The sequence below is a fragment of the Eurypyga helias genome, unplaced genomic scaffold (genome assembly GCF_000690775.1).
Source record: "Eurypyga helias isolate BGI_N326 unplaced genomic scaffold, ASM69077v1 scaffold27258, whole genome shotgun sequence".
NCBI classification, from domain to species: Eukaryota; Metazoa; Chordata; class Aves; order Eurypygiformes; family Eurypygidae; genus Eurypyga; species Eurypyga helias.
The window spans coordinates 1-24,753 of NW_010268104.1; the positions used below are offsets into that span (position 1 = coordinate 1).

Sequence of the window (24,753 nt, forward strand, 5' to 3'; positions counted from 1 at the left end):
CATTCTATGATTCTATGATACAATTCCTTCACCACATGTATCCAGAGTCTTCTTGAATTCCTTTTAAGTCAAATCACAATTTAAACCTAAGTAGTTTCTGATCTGATTTTCATTATAAAGTTAGCTCCGCAAACATCTTCAGAGAGACCAGAAGTAACACGTAACACATACATTTCCATCCTGTTCAGTCAACCGTGTGCACTGCTACCTCAGTGGTAGCCGTTTCCACTGTACAACGGCGCTATTTCACAGTGGGTCAGCTACCAAGGGTACAGCGACATTAACTAGATTGGAGAAAGGATCCACTCTCGTTTCAGGGAAACTTCAGTTGCCAAGCAAAGGACTTTTTGAAGAGCTTTTGTACAACAGATGCTAAGAGGCACCCCATCACCCCAGTCACGACGGCCTTGCTTACCTTCAGAAGCCTGACTGTCGCCCTTCAAGCGAAGGCTGCTGTCGCCACAGTCCATAGCTCTCCGTAAAGACAGGCTGCCTGCTGCTCCAGGGCGGACGGGTTTGGGTGAATTACTTTTCTTTCCGCCAGCTGCAAAAGTATTAAGATGTGACAAGTGTTCAGTCAAATGCTGCAGCATTCTGTCTTTGTTCTACGTGAAATTAGGCTCCATATTAGTCTCATTAACTCCTAATCCTGCAGAAAACTCCTTCCACACCCTTCCTGTCACAGAGGTGGGCTAGAGAGGGAAGCTTAGCTAACGATAGATGTGGCCAAGGCTACACAAGTAATGTTCACTTGCTTTACACTAAGACATCCTTCAGAGAGTCATCACCTTGATTCCTTCCTCCATCATGAAAGAATAAAGGACAAGGATAGCCAAAACCATCCCCTTCAGCTCTTAAATTCAAAGTGAAATGTGAAAGGACCTCAAAAGCATGAGTGAAAGGCAGGTTACGGGACTCATGCTGTTTACCTCTTCCCAAATTAACCATTCCCTGTGCACATGTCAGTGTGGATCCTGCTATGGAAACTCTGCTAGAAGAAGGGAGGAGTGGTAACTGGAACAGTAAAACACCAAGCTCTGCTCTCACCACACCCATAAAGGCTTCAAGGCAAGGCAGAAGATCACCCCTGTTTTACAGAGCGCTGCATGCCTGTTCCTCTCGTTCCGATGCAGCATGAAGCAGCTCTCCAGTGCCTTAGGAACCTTTGAGGGATGAGGCATTTGCCAAGGAAAGAGAGGGGATTGAAAGCCACACAACACGTGAAAGCTAGCACTTCCAATGAAGCAGCTTGATCCTTCCAGGGCTCATCAACAGCACAATTCAGGGCTCCAAACTTCATCACAACTTTCTCTTAATTCACACCATCAGAGAAGAAATTCTCTGCTCTGTGGGAGTGGTGAAATGCAAAACAGACCTTTGCTGGAGCTGCAGAAGCCCCGTTTTGCAGATCAGTATTCAAAGAGGTGGAGAACAGAAGTATCTTACAAACATGAGTGGACTAAAGAACCAGTAATGCATTTCTTACTTATCCTGGCTCTAAAATGCAAGCAATAACTTGAATCAAAACCCAGAATGCTGGAAAATCATCTCTCTCAGGCAACAGGGAAGTGAGAGAGGATTAACAATCAGTGCTTTTATTCAGGATCAAGCAACAAAGCACCTGCGCAGTCCTCTCGCTGGGATTCAAAGGTTTCCACACTGGCTTACCAGTGCTGCCAGTAGGACTCAGTGACAGCACCTGAACAGAGCGATATGCAGGCACCTCTTTCAAAAGGCAAAGTCCCTCCAGAGAACCTTGGCTTACTTGAAGTTTAGCAAGATTTCAAGTTACTGAAGTATAGCAATTCTGGAATTTTACAGTTCGTTCACTGCACGAGACACCACCAAGTTCACAGAGGGGTGGGACACAGAGCAGCAGTCAACAAGCAGCGACCTGCAGCCAGGACCAGTTCAGTTCTGGATTCAACTTCAGAAGATCCCCACCAAATCAGGTGTGAGCTAAACTTTTGGTACTTTAACCAAGAAGGGCTGAATCCAGTTTCAGTAACATTTACTTCCTCAAAGGCAGTGGAGGTTTTTGGATTCTTACAACTGAGCTGGAGTAACTAGAAAAGGTCTATCTCCAGATGCCTGGATATAAGCCACCGACACAACTCACATCTCTAAGAGCGGCATTTAAATCCCCCGCTTTCCTCGGCACTTACGGTTCCGTATGTAGCAACTGGTAACTGAAGACTTTGTCAGTAGTTCCATTCCTATTTCTTGCAGCTTACTGCAGCTTTCTGTTCCACAGGCAGCTAAAGCCCCCTGCTCAATGGAGAAGAAGCTGGGTTGTCCATCACACGAGCCAGCACTGCTGCCTCTCACTTCCGAGAGCTGGTTTTTCACATCAGACATTTTGCTGCGAACTTCAGCCATCTGAGTTTTAAGCCTTTTCAGCATCTTCAAGTCAGGTGGCACACGCCACATGGCCTGGTGCCTCCGCTGATCTCGCTCTTTCAGAGAATAGGATGATGCTTTTAGCAAAGGAAAAGTTAAAGAACACAACAGGTAAGTAAATCTGTTCTCAAACAATAACAAGCATCAATTTTTAACAGCTGTAAGAATTCTACCTTTTGCCCTGCTATCAAAATGAGGGACTGAGATGTTCTGTGCTGGTACAGCACGGTAGTATTTAGGTTGCAGGCACTGCACAGCTGCTGGGACAGTAGACTGTCACTCTGCCTGCCATGGAAGAAGGCCCCAGAACTCGCCCGCTGGAAGAAGCAAGGCTCCCAGTACTGCTGCATGAATTCTGATGACAACTGAGCTACTACTCTACACTGCCAGGCAAGCTGGACCTCACAAGCCTGGCTGCCTGTTCATGCCATGTTTGTTACATGGTTTTATAAAACTGGGAGGTGGCGTAGAAGATTCTCATACCACCAACAGGTCATGTTAACATAGAATCACAGAATGGTTTGGGTTGAAGGGACCTTAAAGACCATGCAGTTCCAACCCCCCTGCCATGGGCAGGGACACCTTCCACTAGACCAGGTTGCTCCAAGCCTCATCCAGCCTGGCCTTGGACACTTCCAGGGATGGAGCATCCACAGCTTCTCTGGGCAACCTGTCCCAGTGCCTCCCCACCCTCTCCGGGAAGAATTTCTTCCTGATGTCCAAACTAAAGCCCCCCACTTTCAATTTAAACCCATTACCCCTTGTCCTGTCACTACAGGCCCCATATGGAGGCATGTACATATAGAACTCAAACCCAAAACTGGGGAAGGAATTCCCTTAGGTACCCAACACCAGAAGATCAGGTCAAGGAGCCAGTACCTGAGTAAGCCTACATGCTGCTCAGACAGAATTAGATCAACTTTGAAGTCTATTTGAAGCATTAGAAATTCTGCAAGTGCTTCACTGAAAATTCAGCTGTTCAGAACTGTAAAGCCAAGTGGCTCTTGGAAACCTTCACCTTAGGAGGTGAAGTTTGGCAAACTCCAAACAGAACAGCAGCTTTCTCTTAGTTGACTGACTTGAATAAGCTCTGGGAACAGTCAGTCCTTAAGGCAACCTCAGCAGAACATGTAATTTCAGCTGTGTAGCCCGTAGCTAAAGACAACCAGGAAGTCACTCAACACAACAGGAGAGCTTAATCTTGCTGGAGTAGTACAGCAACGTGCAAAGCCCCCTCAAGTTCCTTCTGTCTGGGCCTTCTTCCAGGCAAAGAGCTGAGGCTTACCGTTCCTGTGCTGCCTCCCCTTTCCCTGCTTATTGGAGTGACTTCCAAAAAAGCATTACATTCAGCTGAAAATCCATCTGTTTATGTGGCTACATTTAAAAAGGTAAACATGAAGGAACAAACAGCTTGGGCTAGGTCTTTGATTCAGCAACACCGGTGTCACTGCTCAGCAAAAGCAAGCATTTATTTGTAGCAAATGGACCGTGTTAAGTCACCAACTGGCTGTTTCAGAATGACCTGTACTAAGAAGCTGCGGTGATGGGCCAGCTAGCTCCAAGTAAGTGTTAATCATGATAAACACGTTACCGATGTTTGATTTCATGTTAACTTCTTCACTAGCAAAACAAGCGAGCAACCAGCAGCAACAGCCACGGGGGCCAGAACTGCCAGCCGTCTTGCTTTTGCTGAGCTCAAAGCTGATTGCTGTTGTTGGTTGGAAGGTCCTAACTGAACCACAACTCTAACTCATCGATTATTCAGATACCCCACTGCTACTTCTTCCTCTTGACATTTTGATCCATTTTTCTTCCACAAGCACTTACATGTGGGTTTTTTTCCAGTTTTACGCACCTTGTTCTAGTTCTGATTTAAATGCCTTTTTCATACAAAGTAAATTCCAGGACCTATTTTCTCATTCCTATGCGCTGTGCTCCGAGCACTCTCCGCCATTCAGGGCACACATTGTGTGAAGCCAGAGGTGTAACTGCTTCCCCGGCAGACAGCTGTTGTGTGGTGTTCTGCCTTTCAGTGCTAACCCCTTCCAGAAAATGCCTTTCCTTCCTCTCCCAGCTGTTATGTAGTGAAAGAAACTGCAGGAACTCTTGCACTAGTGTTACCACACCAAACAGCCAGCCAGTTCAGCCCCCCTCAGGGGAGTGGGGAGACCCTCCCTGATAGCCGCTCAAAGCAGAAGTGGGTTTCTCACACTGAGGCCAGCCATGAAGACAAAGAATGTGTTAGAGCAGGCAGTAAGATGCAGCCCACTGACGAGCACAGATGGGACACGGACATTCAGTTATTGACAAGAAGGACTGCCTGTCACTCTCTCTTCCCACTCCCCTCCTCAAATCTGCTTCTAACTCAGACTGCGTTCTCAATTCATCAGTATGGGATGTAGAGTTACCTCTGTTCTGCAGAAGAGAGGCAGTTGGACGTGGCTGAAGGCCCCAGAGGTTTTCCATGCCATTTCTGTCTTTCAGATCCAGCAAGTGGATTAAAATTAAGGGATCTATGTCTAGTAAACTGCTACTGGCTGTTGACCCGAGGGCACTTCCTCCACGCCTTGAAGGTCTTCCTCTGGCGCTGGTGTAGCTGTGGCTGGTACCTAGGGAAGGGTCAGAGGGAAAGGGTGTGCATATACATGACACGGGTGATGCAGTACTCCCACTGAAAACGGAGTTCTACAAGCAGATCAGGAATGGAAACATTCTAAGAAACTTAACAAGACATCAGCATTATTTCATGGATTAATTTAAAAGTTTAAGCCAAAAAGCACCTCAAGGATAAAAAGGAAAAAGAAGAGGATTTCACTTTATATATTTTATCTAAGTCTCTTAGTAAATGTATTGGTTAAAAAAAGAGCGCTAATTCTGAAGAAATGCACATACACTTTCTAGGTTCCCCCCACCCATCAGATTACACGGGGATCTTCAGCTGAGTTCTGCTGCGCTACAACATCCCCATTACAGGCAAAAGGTGAAGGGAGTCTTTAGAGAAAATAGGTAGATGTGCGAGATAAAAACTGCAGAGTTTAGTAGAACTCCCTTCCAGCATAGAGAGGTGACACGACCAACATTCAGACCAGGACAGAGCGCGAGCAGGTGAACACAAGTAGCTCAGGTGAAGAGATTGTGTCAGCTTTACAAATGCTGTTAAAAATTACTTTTCAAAAGCTCCTAAAAAAATGCTGTTTCCACAGCCACTGTGCTGCTAGCCCAAAGGCTGTCCTTTCAGAAGGGAACAGACATGTCCCTCAGCTTCCCACCTCACACAGAAATACCAAGGACCCTTGAAACAGCAGCTAAAGCAGGACGGTTAAGGAATTCCATCTTCCAAGGACCAGCAGAATTCCACATGAGCATAAACACCACTTCCAGCAAATGCCAATTCTGGTATCTTGGCCATAAATAAATATACTTATATTCTGTCTATATATTTCTTTCACGATCTTATTAAGCAATGGCTAATTTGGGCTATAATCACCTCTAGGCAGCAAGAGAACTTGGAGTACCTTTTCATTATTGCATTTAAGATATATTTGTTTGACTTGTAAGGATTCTTTACTTCATTCTCTCCACATACTTCAGTTTTTACAGTGCACTAAAACCATAGTGTGTGCGTCACGATTCAGAGGCCACCCAAACATGAGGGAAATGTCTTGTTCATCTGTATTAGATCGGAACAGAAGGGGTTTTGCAAGAGGCAGAAAAGTCTCCCTCCAAACTTAGGTATCATTTAAAAACAAGCATATTCAGACGATTCCCCCTTTTTTTACTGAATCAATGAAATCTTTCCGCTACACTGCAATAATCAGTACAAACCATGTGATGCAGCATTTCCAAAAATAGAAATGCCTGCAGAACATGCAGCTTGGCGTTGCTTCCAAGAACAGGAGAAGGAATCCAGCAGCATTTTGCATATATGGGAATTCTGAAGCCTGTTTTCATACCTGATGCTCCAGGAGTAGCAGCAGCTGCTGCATCCTCCATGAGATCTCCTTCTTCCAGCTCCATATTACTGCTATATTCCACGTCATTTTCTCCAGACCTTAGGAGATGATTGGGGTGGAAAGAGGAGAATACAGTTAATAGGTTCTGTCAGCTCTTGTTAAATGTTATGGCACACACCTTGAAAACAACATGAAGCACTATAAATAGGATTTTCTGCATTCCAAACTACACAAACCCAAAGTGTGTTAATTAAAAGACTGACTCACTAACCCAGAGTCCAGAAGTGCCATACGTATCCAGACTGGTAAGATCTGATCCTGCAAACTTCTATATTTGTATGTGTTACAACAGTCTCATGTTTTAATGAAGATTTGAGGACTTGACATCGTCTCAGCTAAAAACTTTAAATACTCTAGTTTAAGTAACTCTCCTTATTATCCCTCTCCCACTACTACAACCCTTCTTAATACCAAACCTCTCTTTAGTCACAGTGTAGAAACAGATTTCTTAATAGTGTTTTGGGAAAGAGCCTTCACAGACTATCACTTGTCAAAGGCAGAACACAACACTAATGTAAATTAAGAGATCAGAAAGAAGAACTAGCTGGCTGGAAATGCAATGTTTAGCATTAAGCAGAACAGTTCAGGTTGTTTCCAGTTCAGGAAACACCCCTCACATGGCACAGAAAACCACCCCCTCCATAACTGTGATACAGCACATGAATGAGGATGATCACCCTGGGAGACAAGGTGATGATCTGAAAGGTATTTTAAGTCACTTACATAGTTTCTTCATCAATATCATTTTCTTCGGTGTTACTAGTTGCTGTGGAACTAGCTGAAGAGCTGCTACCATCAAGATGGTTCACCTCATCTTCTCCAGCAAGATCTATATCCAGGTCACCATCGGAGAGATCGTGCTATGGGGAAAAAAAAAGAACAAGTCTTCATAAAAAGAAATGTTTCAGCTGCACTTTGATGCATTCCCCAAAAGCTATAAACAGAAACTCTCTCTCCCCAGGGTGTCACACTATCATACAGGAGTTAGAAGGGTCTCAAAGCACATTAAAAGCTGGTAACAGACAGAGAAGTTGGATTTTTCAGCTCCAACCTGGAAACTTTTTTTGTGATGGGATCTATTAGCTTTGTTCTGGAACACCTCTCATGTCATCTCTCGCTGCCAGCTCTCAAGCGTGTTATCTTCTGTTCCCACAAGAAGATAATAAATCTAACTTACAACTCAGAAGTTCACCTATGGTTTCCACTGCTATCCTATCACAAAAAGCTACACATAAACAGAGAGGCAGGAAAAAGACAATTCCTACATTAAAGTCTTCATGCTGGATTTTCTCTTCCTCGCTATCTCGCACTAATCCTGGAGCGGCAACATTCTCCAGCAGTACTTCGGTGCTCTGTCCAGATTTCTTTGATCTTGTTTCTGGGCCATCATCATTCTGGGGACTAAGATGAGTGTCTGGGGGTGAAACGCCTCGCGATTTCTGAGTCCGTGAAAGTTCAATCGCAAGTCTCTTAAATGTCAGGACACACACAGAAGACAACGATGGAGCAGCATCATCACCAAATCACATTTTTTGCTGACTTGCATATATGCTATTTTAATAATGCAAATATCAAACTACCAACAGCAACCCAAGTCAACACAATCAAACATGAACTTTGTAACTTAAAATGGGCCACTTCTGCTCAGTAAAAGCTGATTTTACATTAATCTACATCTCACTTACTTCTTTCAGGTTATTTATTTGTTGGATATAACTTGTCTGAGCAGCTTCCAACTGAGCAATGTACCAGTGTTGATCTCTGCACTTCTGGAAGAAGGTTGGAGAACGCACTTGGAACCTTCAAAGCAACATTTGAAACAAGTTTTGGGTTTGTTTTTTTTTTTTTACCCCCCAAATCTGAAGAGTCCTGCATAAGAACATCATACATCCTGGAATCTAGTGATGAAACAAACTGAACAGCCAGCATGTCCTTGCATAGGTGGTATCCTGAAGGCACTGATGGGCCAGAGTCAGTATTTTGTAGGAGGCAGTTACCCTTACAAAGCAACACTAACAAAGTGAACACACTACACAAAGACAAGAGGAAGAATAGAACTGCAGGGGGAACATCTGAAGTAGACTGATAAAGCTTCTATATTTTGACATAACACTAGAATTTCCATTGACAGCATTAGTTCTCTTACATTACAGACTTCCCAAAGCTCTCCTCTGCTCACTACACCTGTTTCTAAAAAGGGGAGGAAAACATCCTTTTCGTTTAATTCAGTTAGCTTCAGCTCTCCAACCCAGGCTTATTAATGTCAAGTGTAGCTTCTTTGAGAAGTAGCTATACTTAGTTTCCACAGCTCCCTTCAGCACATTTTCTTCTTTAAAGCTTATGACAGTGAAATCCATTTATGACAAAACATGTCACAATTATTTTAAATTCAGCTACTTAATTATTTCCTATGTCGGCAGTAGGTGTGATGCTTTGTGAAATGATAGCGGAAAGGAGCCCCACTAAGTTGTCCTCCTTACCTTAGGATTACAGTGTCATTTTGCCTGTTTAAATAGCCTTCGTTGGCTAGCAAGTCCAAACGGAAGAACCTGTTGTAACCCCAGCATTCTCCAACTTCAAAATCAGAGGCAAACTCTCGAATGATGTTTTTACTGGGATCGTTGGTGGACTGGTGAACCATTTCCACACGGTACTCATACCTACGCAAGGGAAGATCACAGGTATTGATACCAGCGAGATGTTGGAATTGCTGAATGCGTCAAGTTTGACAGACCTGCACTTCCTGGGAGGCTTGTGTGTGCCCTGCGGAAGGGTGATCCGGTTTCAACTTCAACTGAACACTTACATACAACAGGACAAGGGGGATCAAAGTAGTAAGAGGGAGAAGAGTGGTAAAGCAACTCAAGGACTGAATACTAGGAGCTTGCTTATCTCGAGAAAGCCACAGAGTAGTAACTTTAAAATATCATCTTTGGGCAGGATTCAAAGCTCAATGAACAACAGAAGCCCTGCTGTTCTTTTCAAGAGGGCTCTGCACCAGGACCTAGCAACACTAGGGAATCTGACTTTGTTCTTTGCAAACCTCTCCAGATGCTTTGCCAATAGGAAAAAACCCAACCAACCCAAAAGAAAATCCCACCAAAACCAACAAACAGCTGCTCTTACAACAGGTTTACTTACTTGGATGTCTCCGGCAATCCAGCTGACAGCTCCAAGAACACAGACAGGTAGTAGCCCCGTACTACTCCATTTCCATCCTTGAAACACAATAGAGAGACTGATTACTTTTAAAAAGAAAGCAAAAACCAGAAAACAACCCCAAACCAACAAGACACCTCAGTATACCCTTGAAGTTTAGGCAACTGCTTCAATCATTACAAAATTCACAGCAGCAGTCTACTTTGTACGCTGTAGTTCTGATTTTTAGTCTTCTGTGACCTAGAACTCACACTGTGACCTGAATCAACATGGAGCTTGCACCTGGAAGCACATACGCAGTCTAGTATCGGTATCGCAGATAAAGCTCTGTTTTGAGATTCCTCATTACTCTATTAACATTTGAGGAGTTCAATTAAGTGGAAGACTAAATAGACAAACACTAGACAATGTATCAGGAAAAACATTTACTGAACATAGAAGCAGCAGTAAAAAAAGCTCATAAAATCTAGTTACCAGTTTATTACAGTCCAATTCTTCTCAAACTTTCAACATGAAAACAGCTCAGGTTAAACATTAGTTTGGAAATATTTTACATACAGCTGCATTTCAAAGCCACTTAATTTCCAAAACACCAATTTCTTTAGAAAAAACCATGCAACATGAAGAAGTTAGGTCAGTTCACTGAAAAACTTTATTAGAATCACCAGAAATCAAGAAAAAAATATGGCAACATCTCCATCACTCACCTTAATCAAGGATGAAGAATGGCTCAACTTGAGTCCTCTAGGTTGAAGAAACATTTCAACTTACCATTTACAAATAAATTTTAATGCCTCTGACAGCACACCTTACATAGTCAATCCTGACTTTACAAAAACTGACAACTTAGGCAGGAGCCACCTCTGCACTGCAAGAATCCAATTCTGTGCGTATGTGTGCTTATCGGATTACTCCAGTCCTCTGAAGATGCCACGTAAATCACTAACAAACTAAAGTTGTGCTTCACTACTAGACACATAATTCTCCAACCACAGCTGTAGGTACAGCCAGAGCTTCCTGGAAGCACTGACCAGGACAGTGGGCTGAAAAGAGATCACACTTAATCTGTTAACATTCCAACACTGACAAATATATTGACTCAGAAATCTGAATATTCAGCCCACTGAAAGGACTCGAGTACAACGCACCTTCTAACGTCAGCACTTGAGAACTGGATGCACAATAAATCAGATTCCTCTTCAACTAATACCTTGACCTTCTCCCAACTTCCCAAATCAGTATTATTCATAAACATAGATCATAGAATCACACAGATCATAGACTCATAGAACGGTTTGGGTTGGAAGGGACCTTAAAGATCATCTAGTTCCACCCCCCCTGCCATGGGCAGGGACACCTTCCACTAGACCAGGTTGCTCCAAGCCTCATCCAGCCTGGCCTTGGACACTTCCAGGGATGGGGCATCCACAACATCTCTGGGCAACCTGTCCCAGTGCCTCCCCACCCTCTCCAGGAAGAATTTTTAGTATATTTAAAGGAGATACAGTAAGTTATTCTATATCTCAGTTCTGCAAGAAACATCTGCAAAAAACACTCAGACGAAGGGTTAAAATATCTATGAAAGTTCCTATGGCATATTTGTAGGACCCTTTTTTAATTATTTTTAAATTAAGCAGATAAGCAGCATGGACATTCTCGCTATGGTTAATCTGAAGGCAGAGAGGGAGTACTCTGCAGCTGATGATCAACTCTGCAATCTTATTACACTCTTCTTATATACAACCTGAGAAGAGACTAAAAGGTATTTCCTTAAAGAGACAAATATGAATGCTGGTTAAGTGTTTTGGATAGGATAACAAGGTCAGTTGAAAATACAACTCACTGGATAAACTTTCAACCGCCAGCAAAGTCCTGACACTTGAAGAGGGGGACTGTAAACGGGATCTGCTCGCTGACGCAATGTGCTGTTGGGAAAGGAGAAAACAAATTAACTATCGGGACAAGGCACAACCCTCCATGAAACAGTAATGTACATCCACTGGCTATCGTACTCTCCAGAGCTGTCCTCCTTGCTGCACAGAGCATGGAGCAGCATGAGGCCCATGCAAGGTAAGTGCTTTCCTTGCAAAATTGCCCAATCTTTCTTTTTTTTTTTTAAGAAAAAAAGAAGTACTTTGTCTTTATCACGAAAATTATTTTTAGCTAGGGTTAATTGTTGTTCAGCCTACAAACAAAGAGATTTTTGAATCATAGACTCATGGAATCGTTTGGGTTGGAAGGGACCTTAAAGATCACCCAGTTCCAACCCCCCTGCCACACGCAGGGACACCTTCCACTAGACCAGGTTGCTCCAAGCCTCATCCAGCCTGGCCTTGGACACTTCCAGGGATGGGGCATCCACAGCTGCTCTGGGCAACCTGTCCCAGTGCCTCCCCACCCTCTCCGGGAAGAATTCCTTCCTGATATCTAATCTAAACCTCCCCACTTTCAATTTAAACCCGTTACCCCTTGTCCTATCCCTACAGGCCCTTGTAAAAAGTCCCCCCCAGTTTCCTTGTAGACCCCCCAGGCACTGGAAGGCGCTGTCAGGAGCCTCCTCTTCTCCAGGCTGAACAAGCCCAACTCTCCCAGCCTGTCCCCGTGGCAGAGGGCCTCCCCCCCTCGGAGCATCTTTGTGGCCTCCTCTGTACTTGCTCCAACCAGTCTATATCCTTCTGATGCTGAGGGCTCCACAGCTGGATGCAGCACTCCAGGTGGGGAATGAATTCCTACAGCTTAATTCATATCTGACAGTTTTTCATAGAGACTATTCTGTGTTTTAAGGAATACTACTCATACGCAGAAGCAACAGAGAAAGCTTCCCCATACTCACAGTAATTGAAGATACATGCTTACCTGAAGTTTTCCAAGACAAATGTAGTGGAGTCATAGGCTGGAACCAATTCACTGGAGAGCAGGGGGGAAAAGAGTAAATATTAGAGTGGAATAACATGGCATTAAAAATCCCAACTTTCTGAATCTTTAGAAGCACTTAAGATGGTTTAGGTCACCAGAGTCACTGAAATTCCCCAGGACTACTCTGCGTTATTTCAGCAGTTCTGAAAGTTCCATTTCTATGCCTTCTTCCCAGTACCTCTCCATGTGATATCACACAATAAAACAAATGTGTTACGAAGGGAAGAGCAACCAGAAGCATTTAAGAGGATTTTCCCTCTGGCCTGTGATAATGGCTCAGTGTGGTGAATTTTTAACACAAGACTCCTTGGTGGTTCTCGAAAGGACGAAACTCTTTCGTTGCTGAAAGCCCAACACTTAAGTGGTTTCTGTTCAGAGCAGGAGATACCTTACTGGCATTGGAAAATGAACATTCAGGCTTAAACTCTCCTCACAGAGGCATTTAATTACTCTTTTCAGAAAATGTTTCAGGGCAATAGTTTGGAGGTCGCATTTAAAAGCAGGACAAACTGATACTTGCCAGAACACAAAATGACTTGAGGTATTTTTCTAAGACAACTTCTACTTTCAATTTTTTAGAGATGCTCTTCAGCCAGCTAACCTAAACTCCGAGACTTCCTCAGAATCCAGTACTAGCAGCACTCCTTAGGAAGTGATTTTGGCTGTATATTCTGAATTAAGGTGACCTGCACATGCATCTCATGAGAGCATTGCAATTATATACTGAATGACCCAATAAGAAGAGAGAGAGGACAAATCAGTAAACTACGTGTAAAAAGGAAAAAAACAAAGTCAGCTGGAACCCAGTGTCCTGACTCCCCAGCAAGGGCTACAGACATAAAATAAGCCCTACCAGAATAGAAATGCCTACCTGCAACCTAGGTTACTACAAAGAGTAAGTTAAGCCCTTTATCATGTTCAGTGTATAAGCGTGTACCCAGATTCAGGTATACCAAGTTTAGCACAGAAACAGACAGAATCATGCTACTTCTTAGACAGCTGAGAAGTGCTACTACCCTTTGCTGTAGGTGGGAAGGGGCAAGCTCTCCAGCAACCTGTCCATCAGCTGCCTGTGATCCACTCTTCCAAACCCACGTTAAAACCCAGCACTACCCTCCTGTCCTCGTCTTACAGAAGGCTGACGTGTAAAAATACATCCACTTCCCAGACTCACTAGAACATCCTCCTCCATACAGCAGCACAGTAAAATGGGAAAGTGATCCTCTCCTCTAAGTTACTGTAACCATTTTTTAAGCAGCAAAACAAGCGTTCTTATAATGGCTTTCAAGTTCAAACTACAGCAGAAAGGAAAAGCAGTGCTTACCTTGTGAAGTCTGGGGGGACAGGAGTAGTGACAAATGAGGCCATAGGCTTCCGATGAACCTGCTGGAACATCATCAGGATCTCTGAACTTTTGGATATCAACTCACTCTTACTGCAGGATCGTAACTGTATTGGAAAAACACAAGAAAAAATAATCCGTGATTAGAATCCATAGGTTTTGACCAGTTTTGGTTTTAAACACATAAATGGCATGTTTGTCACAACTTCAGAAAGATTCCTCGCAAGGCCATGTAAAACGAAGCTTGGAGGTTGCTTTATTTTCTATTTGTTTGGGTTTTATTTCCCCTGAAACTGTCAGCTTTTAAGACTACGAGTTTGCCTATGACAGCCAACGGTCACATGTTCTAAAATTTCTGTTAGGAAATTAAAATAGATATTCTAATTCTGACTCACTCCGGAGTCTGTGCAGCCAGTTTGGGAAATCCTGAATATTTAAGACTGTGAAATCCTACAATGGAAGTCATAACAACTAATAAGTAAGTTTAACCAAAGTGAAGTAGATAGATATAAGATGCCTGATTAATACCAAGTCACGTCCATTACTGTGTTTACACAACAATAACAAAGTCAACCTGGAGAGGATGCTTAATTAGACATTGGGATCAGTTGCTCAAATACATCAAAACACAGCGATACACACTCCTGTGACATTAGATAGCTCTTCTACGCTGTAGCTATTCCTGTACTGCTGTAATGCCAAGCACTGTGCTTTTTTTTGTTCATCCAAACTTGAATAGAAGTAGTCCATATTATGTTAAACAGCAGGCCAAAACCCCACTTCAGTCGAGAGACCTTACAAAACCAGTGAAATAATAAAGATCTTTCCAAAATACGGGGTGGGGGGAAATCCAGTCTTTACATGTTCCTTGACTAGCTAGTACTGTGTTATCTAAACCTCTTTAGTAAAGGAGACAAATCTACTCTGCTTCTTATTTATACTTTAAACACTAGAAAAATGTATCTCAGACTTACATTTCAAACTTCTGGTCAGGCTTAAGCAAGACTAATACGTACATCTTTAGAAGTCACAGTTTTGCTCTTACTCCCACAGGAGGAATATGAAACTCAAAGCCTTTCTTGATGAAGACCTACATCGTGACTGTAAACAAACAGTAGAGACCTACACAGTAGCCAGATGTCTGCATCTTCTCACAACTGTTTTATTTACTAAGTTCTTCCTCCTGTTTTGGAGGGAGATGAGGTCATGTTTCAGCAGCACCAACCTGGTGTTATTTTAACGGTGTTTTGTTTCTGCAAAAGAGAAGCTGATCTGCAGAGTTGCATGTGCACTGCTATTCAGTATTTCAAAGGTCCTAAGTGACTTCTGAATGATCTACACACAGAGAGCTCTCAACAAACAAACAAAAGATATGCTGATGCATGGTATGCAGGCGCACTCATCCTCCCCATGCCATCCATTCTTCAACTCAATGATGTCATGCCTATGATGGAATGTCTAACTGAAGCGCAAGGAAAACATGATCATCGCTGAGCGGGTGATGAATCCATAAGCTAGGCCGGCTTTAAAAGCAGTGCAGAACGAAAAAGGAATAAAGGGGAAAAAAAAAAAACCACCCACAACAAGAAACCCAGAAGAACGCCACAAAACCCACACAGAGCAGTTTAGTCCCCATCCCAGTCTAAAATGTGAAATTCTGCTGAAAGATAATTGCTAGATGCAGTAATGCTCGGAGAAAGAAAACCCATTTCCTCTGACCAAGCAGAAACAGCTCGTAGCAAACACGATAAAGCTCTGCAGAACTTGTTTCATTTACAAAAGCTGAACTTGCACAGCTAGAACCAAATGCACAAAGTGATACCATGTCATCTTCTTGGGGAGACAGATGGACAGGAATAAAAGCACTAGAACCACTTCAGTTTTCCTCAAAAGCAGGAAGAGAAATAGAACGTTTTTATTTATTCTCCATTTATACCCACCTCTATTCCTCTGCAGTTGGCAGCAGCAGAACTAACAGAATCTACCCACACAGTCTAAACACTTACCTGAAACGAACACGTAACTGTGCAGTTTTATATGATATTGCTCTTAATTCCTGCACTAGGTTTTTTTAAGCAACAGAAGAGACCACCTTTCATTATTTCTAGAAAACATACTTGTTTTTAAGAAGGAATTGTGCAACCTAAGGCCACTTAAATGAAAGGATGCCCTCAAGAAACAGCTCTAGCCATCAATCACTAGTTTAAAAATAAACAGTAAGAAAGGCCAACTGAGGAGGAAATCTATGTAATGTAACATTCCAGCTCTTTTCACAATCACCTGATGTTCCACTTCCTGAAGCAGGGATTCCAGAAGTTCAGTTTCTTGAGTAAGCGATGTCTTTTGACCTGTTTAAAGAAAGGAAGACATGTTTAAAGTCAACATACTCACTGGATTTTAGGAAATTGAGCTTTTTTTTTTTTACTTGGAAGCTGCCCCAAAACCTAAGGTAAAGGATTTCTAAATATACCAAGGTTGATTGAGAAAGCATTTTAAAAGCAAGCCTACGTTTTTAATTAGAGCTGTAGTGAAGAACTCCCTTAAGGTTAAGACAGTAATGAAGCATTTTTTGTGTCCCAGAAATAGCAGGTTTGTTGTTTTGGGGTGCTTTTTTTTTGACAAAAAAGCAGGTTTGACTTCACTGAATTTGCTCTCATCCAGACAAGTCTCTCTTTTACATTAGCTGACACTTCTCTCCTGAAGTCCACCGTATCTCCTGATTTCGATGTTCACGTGTTTTCTTCATAAAAAAGAACAAATAAGTTCTAAATGTGTTTTGTGCATTCTAACTGGCACAAAGACCATGACAGGAACAAACGAAAAACTAAAGTCACATTTGCCTGTTTTCTATCATGGGGGATTTACTTTGTCTCCATCATATATTACATGCTTGAAGAGTGTTTGGCCATTGTTAGAAAAAAGGTGTTACATGGACAAAACGTTAACCTCTGCATAACAGATAGTTAAGGCATCCTACCACAGCTTTAAGACTCATCTTTTATCAGCACACATTAAACCAAATCATAGGGCTATTATATATAGGCATAGAATATGTATGAATGTACAAATCCCAGATTTAAGTTAAAGCAAACATTTTAAAGTACTGACATGAATTTCAACTTAAAAAATACGTATTAGCTAAGTTTCATGTTTTGATTCTAAGAGAAATGCACTAAGAATAAAAGCAGGCATTATCAGCACTAAGTACATTCTCCAGGCATGAACACTGCAAGTTTTCTTTGAGTGGGTGGAAGGGGGGCGATCTGTGAAGATGTCAAGTATCAGAAATACATGTTCAGCACAGCTATTTTACTGTCTTATTTTTATTGCTGACATTAGCACATAGATACAAGCTCAAGGATCTATTTGTCTGTGTACAGCCCTGATCTACCAGCAGCTCCGATTCCAGATGCTGTGATCTTCTTTTACAAACAAGGCTGCTGGTATGCATGGATCTGAACAGCTGACTGCTCACCAGACAGCTCATACCGACTTCTGAATTTTCAAAGTTACACTGACAGGATTGTATATTACAAAGATGGCAAATTACAAAGATGGACTTCTTGGCCAATACAAACTATGGTGTAAAACCACTTTAGGTGAGGGGTACTGAACATCTTCCAGTTAGATGGAAATCTTCAAGTTATTACACAGGAGTTTCTATACAGAACATAACCAGGTTACTTCCAACAACTTAGAGCTGCATCACAGCAACTACGTAATTCATTCAAATCTCTGCTATAGGTAGAAGCTCTCTGTCAGCAGTTATCTTGCTTGACCACCACAAAGTGTATAAGGAGTCATAGTCCCAGGACAAGAAAGTTTCTCCATAGATTTACACATTGTTAATATATTGCTCCTACTCATAATAGATCAGGCAAATACCTACCCATTAATGTGATAAGCTTATTCTTCAGCTGAGTGTCTAACCGGGCAATCATCATCTCCACTGCATTCCTGATTTCCCGAACTCGTTCATCCTTGGCGCTACGCACTGCCTCCACGTTCCTCTCCTGAAACAGGGTTCAGCAAAACATGTGCACAAAAAGAAAGCCCTCACACTTCTGCACATTTCACTCATTTGCACGCTGACTCTACTCTCTCAGATCCCAGAAATGCCTAGGCCTCCCTGGAGTCCCCTCCAGCTCTGTTTTTCTATGAGGAAAAGAAAAATAATCCTGGTCTTCCCAAAACTTGCATGTTAAGAATAGGAAAACAGGAATGTGTTTTCAATGTGTTTCAATGTTTGTATTACAGGCGATTCCTGCTTCCAGTTGTCAGTATCCTTTGACTCCCACTGTGTACCTACACGTGCCCTCTGCTGGGTGACCCAAGCTTAGCAATGAGTTTGCACGACACTTTCTGCAAGATTTGTCATATGGTGATTCTTCAGTATCACATTTTGTTAATACAACAGCCACTTACTCTTCTGTAACTTGAGCAGCACAGAAAAGTTACCTTCTTGGTTACAAGAACAACTTGATGAAAACTGCACCCTTCACCCTGCAAGGTGATGGCCATAATCCTCTCAAGGTTTGACAAACACTTAGAAATGGCACACTCGGTGATACAACAGTCACGTTTGAGCTGAAGCAGAGCTACAGCTGCATGTGGTAAGCAACTACCTGAGTAATAGCATTGACAGAAACCATAAGGAAACTTGCTTTAAAAAAAAAAACCCAACAGCTTATTTTATTTGCACAATAACTACACAATAAATAAAACAGCATTCAGCAAAACACGCTAAAAAGTAAAACCAACTCTTCATGGGGTCATCTGGTTACCTTCACAGAAACAACAGCTTCTGAACAGGTACTGAAAACATCATCAAGCATATGAAGAGGTGTACTATTCCCATCTCCCACTTTACAGTTATCCTTTGACAATGGCATACTATGGGAAAACTTTAAGTTATTTTGGATCGATTTCTTACCACTTCTTGCACCAAACTGATCAATTCCATGAGTCTTCTCCTAAGCTTTGCCACTTCTTCATTTACTTTTGTGACGTGCTGCTCATAGATTTCTGCCAGTGGCTTAAAAGTGTGTCCTCCGTGCTGTTAAAGAAAAAGAAGGTGGGTTGGGAAAGCAATAATAGAGCATCACATTTTAACTTAATTCCACTCCTATTAAATTACTGAAAGAGAAGGGAAAAATGCTCCTAGTGTATCACTCATGTTGGAAAAGTTCCAAAGCAGATTGTATGTAGGAAGCCTGTCTTTCACTTCCCTTCCTAAGTCATAAATTTGGCTTTCATGCCATCTAAGCTTCCTGTCAAGAGTTACTGGAGTCTTAACAGTCCTCCAAAAATAAACTGCTTCATTCACGGTGCAATTCTCTAACAAATCAAGTAACGATAGAAGGGCTGCCTTATTATGCTTTGGAAGGCATCCTTCCAAAACAAAGGCAGCACACTCTTAACCACTTATATTCCAAACAATGACAGCAATATCTCCTTGAAAGAGACAACTGAAAGGGTAATAAACAGCATGATGAATTGTGCTACCAATATAGCTTTGAAGATAGTCAAGATTACAGGCCAGGCCATTTAAATGTTATCTATATTCTCTGAGAAAGATTTCTTCCTTTGCCCATAAAATTCTCAGCACCATCTACAGTTTGTCCAAGACATGAAGTTCATAACAAAGAAGGTAATTCTGACCTCCTTTAGGCAAAAGTTCAGTTTGCTTCTTCGCTTATAAACAGAAGGCGCTGCCTTTCTCAACCAGTGCTCACATTACGTTATAAATACATACACAACTATAGTGTTTGCATGGCAATTCACCTGCTGAAACAGTTTCATAGCATTTCTACTCCTTCAAACTGCTGTCAAACAACGTTTGCAGTCTTACTGTAACATCCCACATGCACATAAGCAAGTCTCTTCTTACCATTCCTCCCCAAAGCGCACACTGGTGGCAGATACATTTCTTACAGGTCCAGCAGAAAACACTGAGCTTTTCATGATGATTTTCACACCTTAAACAAAAGGAAAAAGACACATATCATCAACAGAAAATAGCTATGAATTTACTGCAAACTCAATTTAACATTTTCACTTGTTTTGCTACCCAATACTGAGAGTAAAGCACAAAACGTCAGCATCGTTTTGCAAGAGTACTACTTACATTCAGTGAAAAGCTTTTGCAAAACAGATGTTCCTCATATTCTCTCAGGAAGACAGAGAGAAAGTACATCACTAACACTGGATTTCTACCCAGCGGATAGAGGATACCAATGAATTAAGCTCAGAATTCTAGAAGTTAATACTTCACGTTATTAAAATCCTAATCACACACAATCTAACATAACCACAGAGCGATGGCTCCTAAGCTTTTTGGACAAACTCATGAATTTCTTAAGATTTCAGGAAGAACATCAATCAACAGACTGAGCACGGGCCAGACCTCCCATACACGTGCCTCCCCTCTCCCTCCATTAGGATTCAGGAACTCAGGGAAAAGGCAGCAATAGAACACATAACAGTGCCTGTCTGTTTTTCAACACTGCTTCTCACACTCTTCTCCTCCAGATCTCCAGGCTATATGTTAAAACACAGCATAGCACTGGTAATGGGATAAAAGCAGGAGAAAAGCCTACTACGAAAGTACCGACAGTTGCTCCTAGGAAGAGAATATATTTGAAAATACAGGAGGCTCCAAAGACAAGGAAGGAGCACAAACAGCAGTAACCTGACAGATCTAGCAATAATAGTGCATTCTGTGGGACTTACATTTTTTTAATCTCAAACTGGGTTTTATCAATTACATCTTTGCAAAGGACCAGAAGACATCATCTCAGAAGAGCTTCTCTGCTTTTATGTGCTGATACAACAAAGCAGCACCCACAGTCTTAATGGGACTGCCATGTGAGCAAGCCACTGAGAGACTTGTTTCAGATATATGGTCATCAAGAAGGGCTAAAAACCTTAAGTAGTATTGCGGCCCTTCATGTTCCCCGTATCTCTCATTTTAACACTATTGGGTCAAACTAGAAATAGTTGTTCTCTAGACAAAGACACCAAAGAGCTTTTCTTGTCCCACTCAGTATGACAGACATGAACTCCAACTTGTAGTCAGACAGCGAGCACAATTCAGCTTTTAAGCAAGTTATCAGTTTGTTCCCTGATTTAATAATGAGCTGAAACTAAAAGCCCGCTCATGAAAGGCAAACCACACACTGCTTTCTGTGAAGAAAGCTTCATTTACTTGTCTTTTTCGTTTTCTTCATGCTTTGTGAGATTGCACAGTTGAAGCGTATCAAGCTGTTGCGTGACCTCTTCTGCCCACCGACAGTTCACGAGCTCTCGGAGCTGCAGCGGGGCTCTACAAGAAGCATTGCAAGAGTTAGAGCAAGAACTCAGCTCCAGCAGCTAAAAAGAGAAGCATCGAAGTGAATTCAGTTCACCAATTCTGCGCTATCAGAAAAGTCACAGGCAAAAAGCTGAAGCTGTACTAGTTATTTCAGAGGAAAAAGAAAATATGCTTTAAGTCAATTAACTCATTTTGGGGGCGGGAGGTCAACAAACTGCCCCACAATGACGCACAGATCAGCTACATGAGGAACTCAAGAACTATTCCCAGATTTCTTGACAGGCTCCTGGATAACACTGGGCAAATAATTTCATTTCTCAATGCTGCTTCAATGGTTCCCATTATTCAACCACCCCCAATGCAGCACTTCTTTCGTCCCCTTCGTAAAAATGTAGATACATTTACCTCCTTACAAGCATTTTAGAGCTATTGATCAAATACTTTAAAAACTAATATTTTTAAATACTTCTGCAGAAAAGGTTGGTTAGTTGTTTTTAAATACCTCCCTTCCCTTCAGGGAAAAAACATGCTACTTTCCAAATTCTGGTCTCTGAAGAACTAGGATTGCTAGGTACTCAAGAAGTAGAAATGCTATGGGGTGCCAGGGCTTGGGGGGACGGGGTGGGGCACGGCATTAAAAAACCAAAAACAAACCAAACAACACATTGTAGCTACCGCTTACACAAATCTGCAGCGTGTAAGGTAAGCCTTGCAAATTATAGGTATGAAGAAGTTCAGTCTGAAAACTGCAGCTCTGGTTAGACTGAGTACTATACCAGAGGAAGTTTTTTTATAGTAACACCAGGCAGGTCTCAAAAAAAAAAAAACAAACCAAAAAAACACACCAACCCACAATTCAAGCTTATAAATTTAGTACAAGCTGCACTGGGGGGGGGGGAAAGCAGCTCGTTACAGGACAGTACACCCGATTCCTGACAGCTTATTTCTGATATTAAAAATACCTTACCTACAATGAGGGCACTGAGCTCTTTGTTCAGTCAGCCAACGCTACGAAGGAAAAAGGAAACACTTTTTGAAAAAGACTGTAAGAGAAGAACCACAAGCAAGCATATTCTGTCGTTAATTAGCAGTTGTTTCTTTTAATTACAGCCTTCCTATATTTTTTCCTTTTTTTTCTTTACAGATCATAATTTAACTGTTCAACTACTTAGTGACAGAGGAAGCTGCTATTTCTATCTTAGTAGCAGAGCAACCACTTTTCTTTAGAGGTCAAAGACACTTCAGTTAGAATGCTGAGGTACCAAATAGCCCGTTAGAAGCCCCACACCAGGCGCAGGCTCAAGAGTACAGTTCAACAAAGGAAAGCAAAAGATACAGCAAATGTATTTCTAAGACTCTAAATCACTAGTCTTCAAGGCAACTTGTTTCTCTCTCCTCAGCTCTTTTACACACGGGATATCTACAGTTGACGATCAAATCCCTGAAGACCTTCTCAATGCTCCTCTTCCAGAAAGTTCTAAAGACAAGAAGCTGAGGAAAGGACTTTGTTTGCCCACTACAATTTACATGTGTGAAAGCTCAACAGTTGAAGGGCTGGTATTTGTCAGCTCACTGCTACCTTTAAAGATTCCCACTCAGCACCAATGTGTCACCTAACACCCTTAATACCTCACACAATTCACCTGTAGCTCCTGTCACAGCTTTCAAACCCAATGATGACTGTTCCAATTTCTGGAAATACTACCCCAGGTGTGAAAAACTTGGCTGAACCTTCTCCCCTTACACTGACACATAACAGCGTCTGGACCTGGAGCTGAAGTGGTTACACTGGTAACAGCAACCTTCATAAATGAACAGAGCGAGGTACTTCAACGCTGCTTCGGTCTGCTATGCCAGACTCCCTGGAGAAAGATTCACACCTTATCAGGTTGTATCATACTAGTTTGGTAAGTCCGCATTTTAAACATCTCCAGGATGAGAAGAGGTGATGTTATGACATTCCAGTGCACATACTGACACATGTAAAGCCAGCATTTAATTCCTGTCCCAACTTTTGTCTTCCATACAGACATCACTACTCTCAAGAGATGCTAAAGATGGGATCATTACTTGTCTGTTTCTTAAAAGCAATTATTCCGGATAGTCCCTATAATTAGCACTACTGAAGGCGATGCACAGCCTGCCAAGTTTTTCCTCAGGGTGTTGTAAAACATTTTGAAAGGGAAACTAAAGAGCACAGAGCAGGAAAAAGGAATCCTTGGAACTCCAGGAAAAAGGGCAATAAAGAAGTAAGAATATGTTCATAAGACCAGTAGGTTTTGCATTCATATATTTGCAAGAATAAACCATAATAAGCAAACTCACCCGAATACAGCTGAAACAGCACAGCTTGGAACAATGAGGACACAGACGTGCATCACGCAATTTCTCCATACAAATAAAACATCGGAATACTTCAGCAATGCTCTGCAAAGGGTAGATTATCGCTATTGTTAAGCCACATACTTCAAACATATCAGAGCTGCATTTATTTCCCAGGCAGAGAGCCAGGTTTCACAAATGCAGTCCCATTCCAAACAGCGACAGAGAGCACGTCTCAGAGCAAGACATGAAGTCCAACATCGTGCCTCTCCTCCCCACTTTCTCCCACGCTACTCTAGCTCTTAGCACCCGTTTTATAACACTCTTCTTCAAGGATTATTTTCTTGTTGGTTTATCTTTTTCCAAGAGGGCCTTTCTGCAGTCAAGATATCATTTCTGCTTACATTCACATGGGATTGAACAGCTGCCAGAAGAAACAGATTCAACAACCTGCAGATCCCGAATGCACTGGCACTACACTAAATCAAAAGCATGGTAAGTGCGTGTACGTATTACACACAATGCTAACGAGAGGGGTTGAATTGGATAGAGCTTTTTTTTTTTAACTTTAAAGTCTTACATTCTTTTAAGGCCTACCATTAGCACCAGCTTCACAATGTCTATGCTCCCTCACGCCCCACTGAACCTATCTCTCGGGCAATAAAAATGTAATTTAACGTGATTTTTTTACTACACCCACTTGAAGAGAGAAGCGTTTTGTTCTAGAATTCAATCACCTCATCTCTCTCCAGTTTTAAAATGAAAAGGGTATACTGAAGGCCAAGCAGTGTTTGCTTTCCTTACTGACAGCTTTCTCTGGAGCACAGGAGTTCTACCCCTTCTGACTAACTATGGACCTTTGGAAGAGCCTTCAAATGGACTATTCTTTTCCCCACAGAGCTAAAATTGTAAGTCAGCCCAACAAGTGATGCACATCTTCAATTTACAGATACCACAGTATCTCCCATGCGTTAGCATCTTCTTTAAGGGATGCAAACCATTAAAATGCAATACATGCACTCACAGGAGGTTCTTACACAAGGTCTTCTAAATTCCCCTCCTGCTTGGCCGCTGTTAACGAGCTGCAGCGCGTGCAACTGCCCGGCTTACCGCCAGACACCACCTTCGCGCATGCCAAGATGGGTGCTGCCAGCGCCAGCTCCCCATCCACCGCCACCTCCGGGGCTCGCAAGTCTAGTTTCTAACCCTGATTACGCACAATAACTGCGTGCCACCTGGGAACGCCACCTCAAACGCGCTGCTCCCTGCCCAGCTCCCCTGCGCGCACA

At 42.3% G+C, this 24,753-nt stretch overlaps 1 protein-coding gene across 1 annotated transcript; it reads right to left on the reverse strand.

Moving 5' to 3' along the window:
* Positions 1-415: 415 nt before the first annotated feature.
* Positions 416-23,568, reverse strand: TRIM37 (tripartite motif containing 37; the record flags this gene model as incomplete). Its single annotated transcript, XM_010157645.1, has 19 exons — positions 23,468-23,568; positions 22,110-22,150; positions 21,038-21,154; positions 19,721-19,808; positions 18,764-18,886; positions 17,720-17,843; positions 16,111-16,178; positions 13,813-13,937; positions 12,429-12,479; positions 11,416-11,497; positions 9,555-9,631; positions 8,894-9,073; positions 8,099-8,213; positions 7,679-7,882; positions 7,137-7,273; positions 6,354-6,451; positions 4,809-5,009; positions 2,166-2,477; positions 416-544 (listed from the first exon to the last, which is right to left on the reverse strand). Coding segments are annotated over exons 1-19 (2,341 nt in total), but the record flags the coding sequence as incomplete, so codon positions are not given.
* Positions 23,569-24,753: the final 1,185 nt, after the last annotated feature.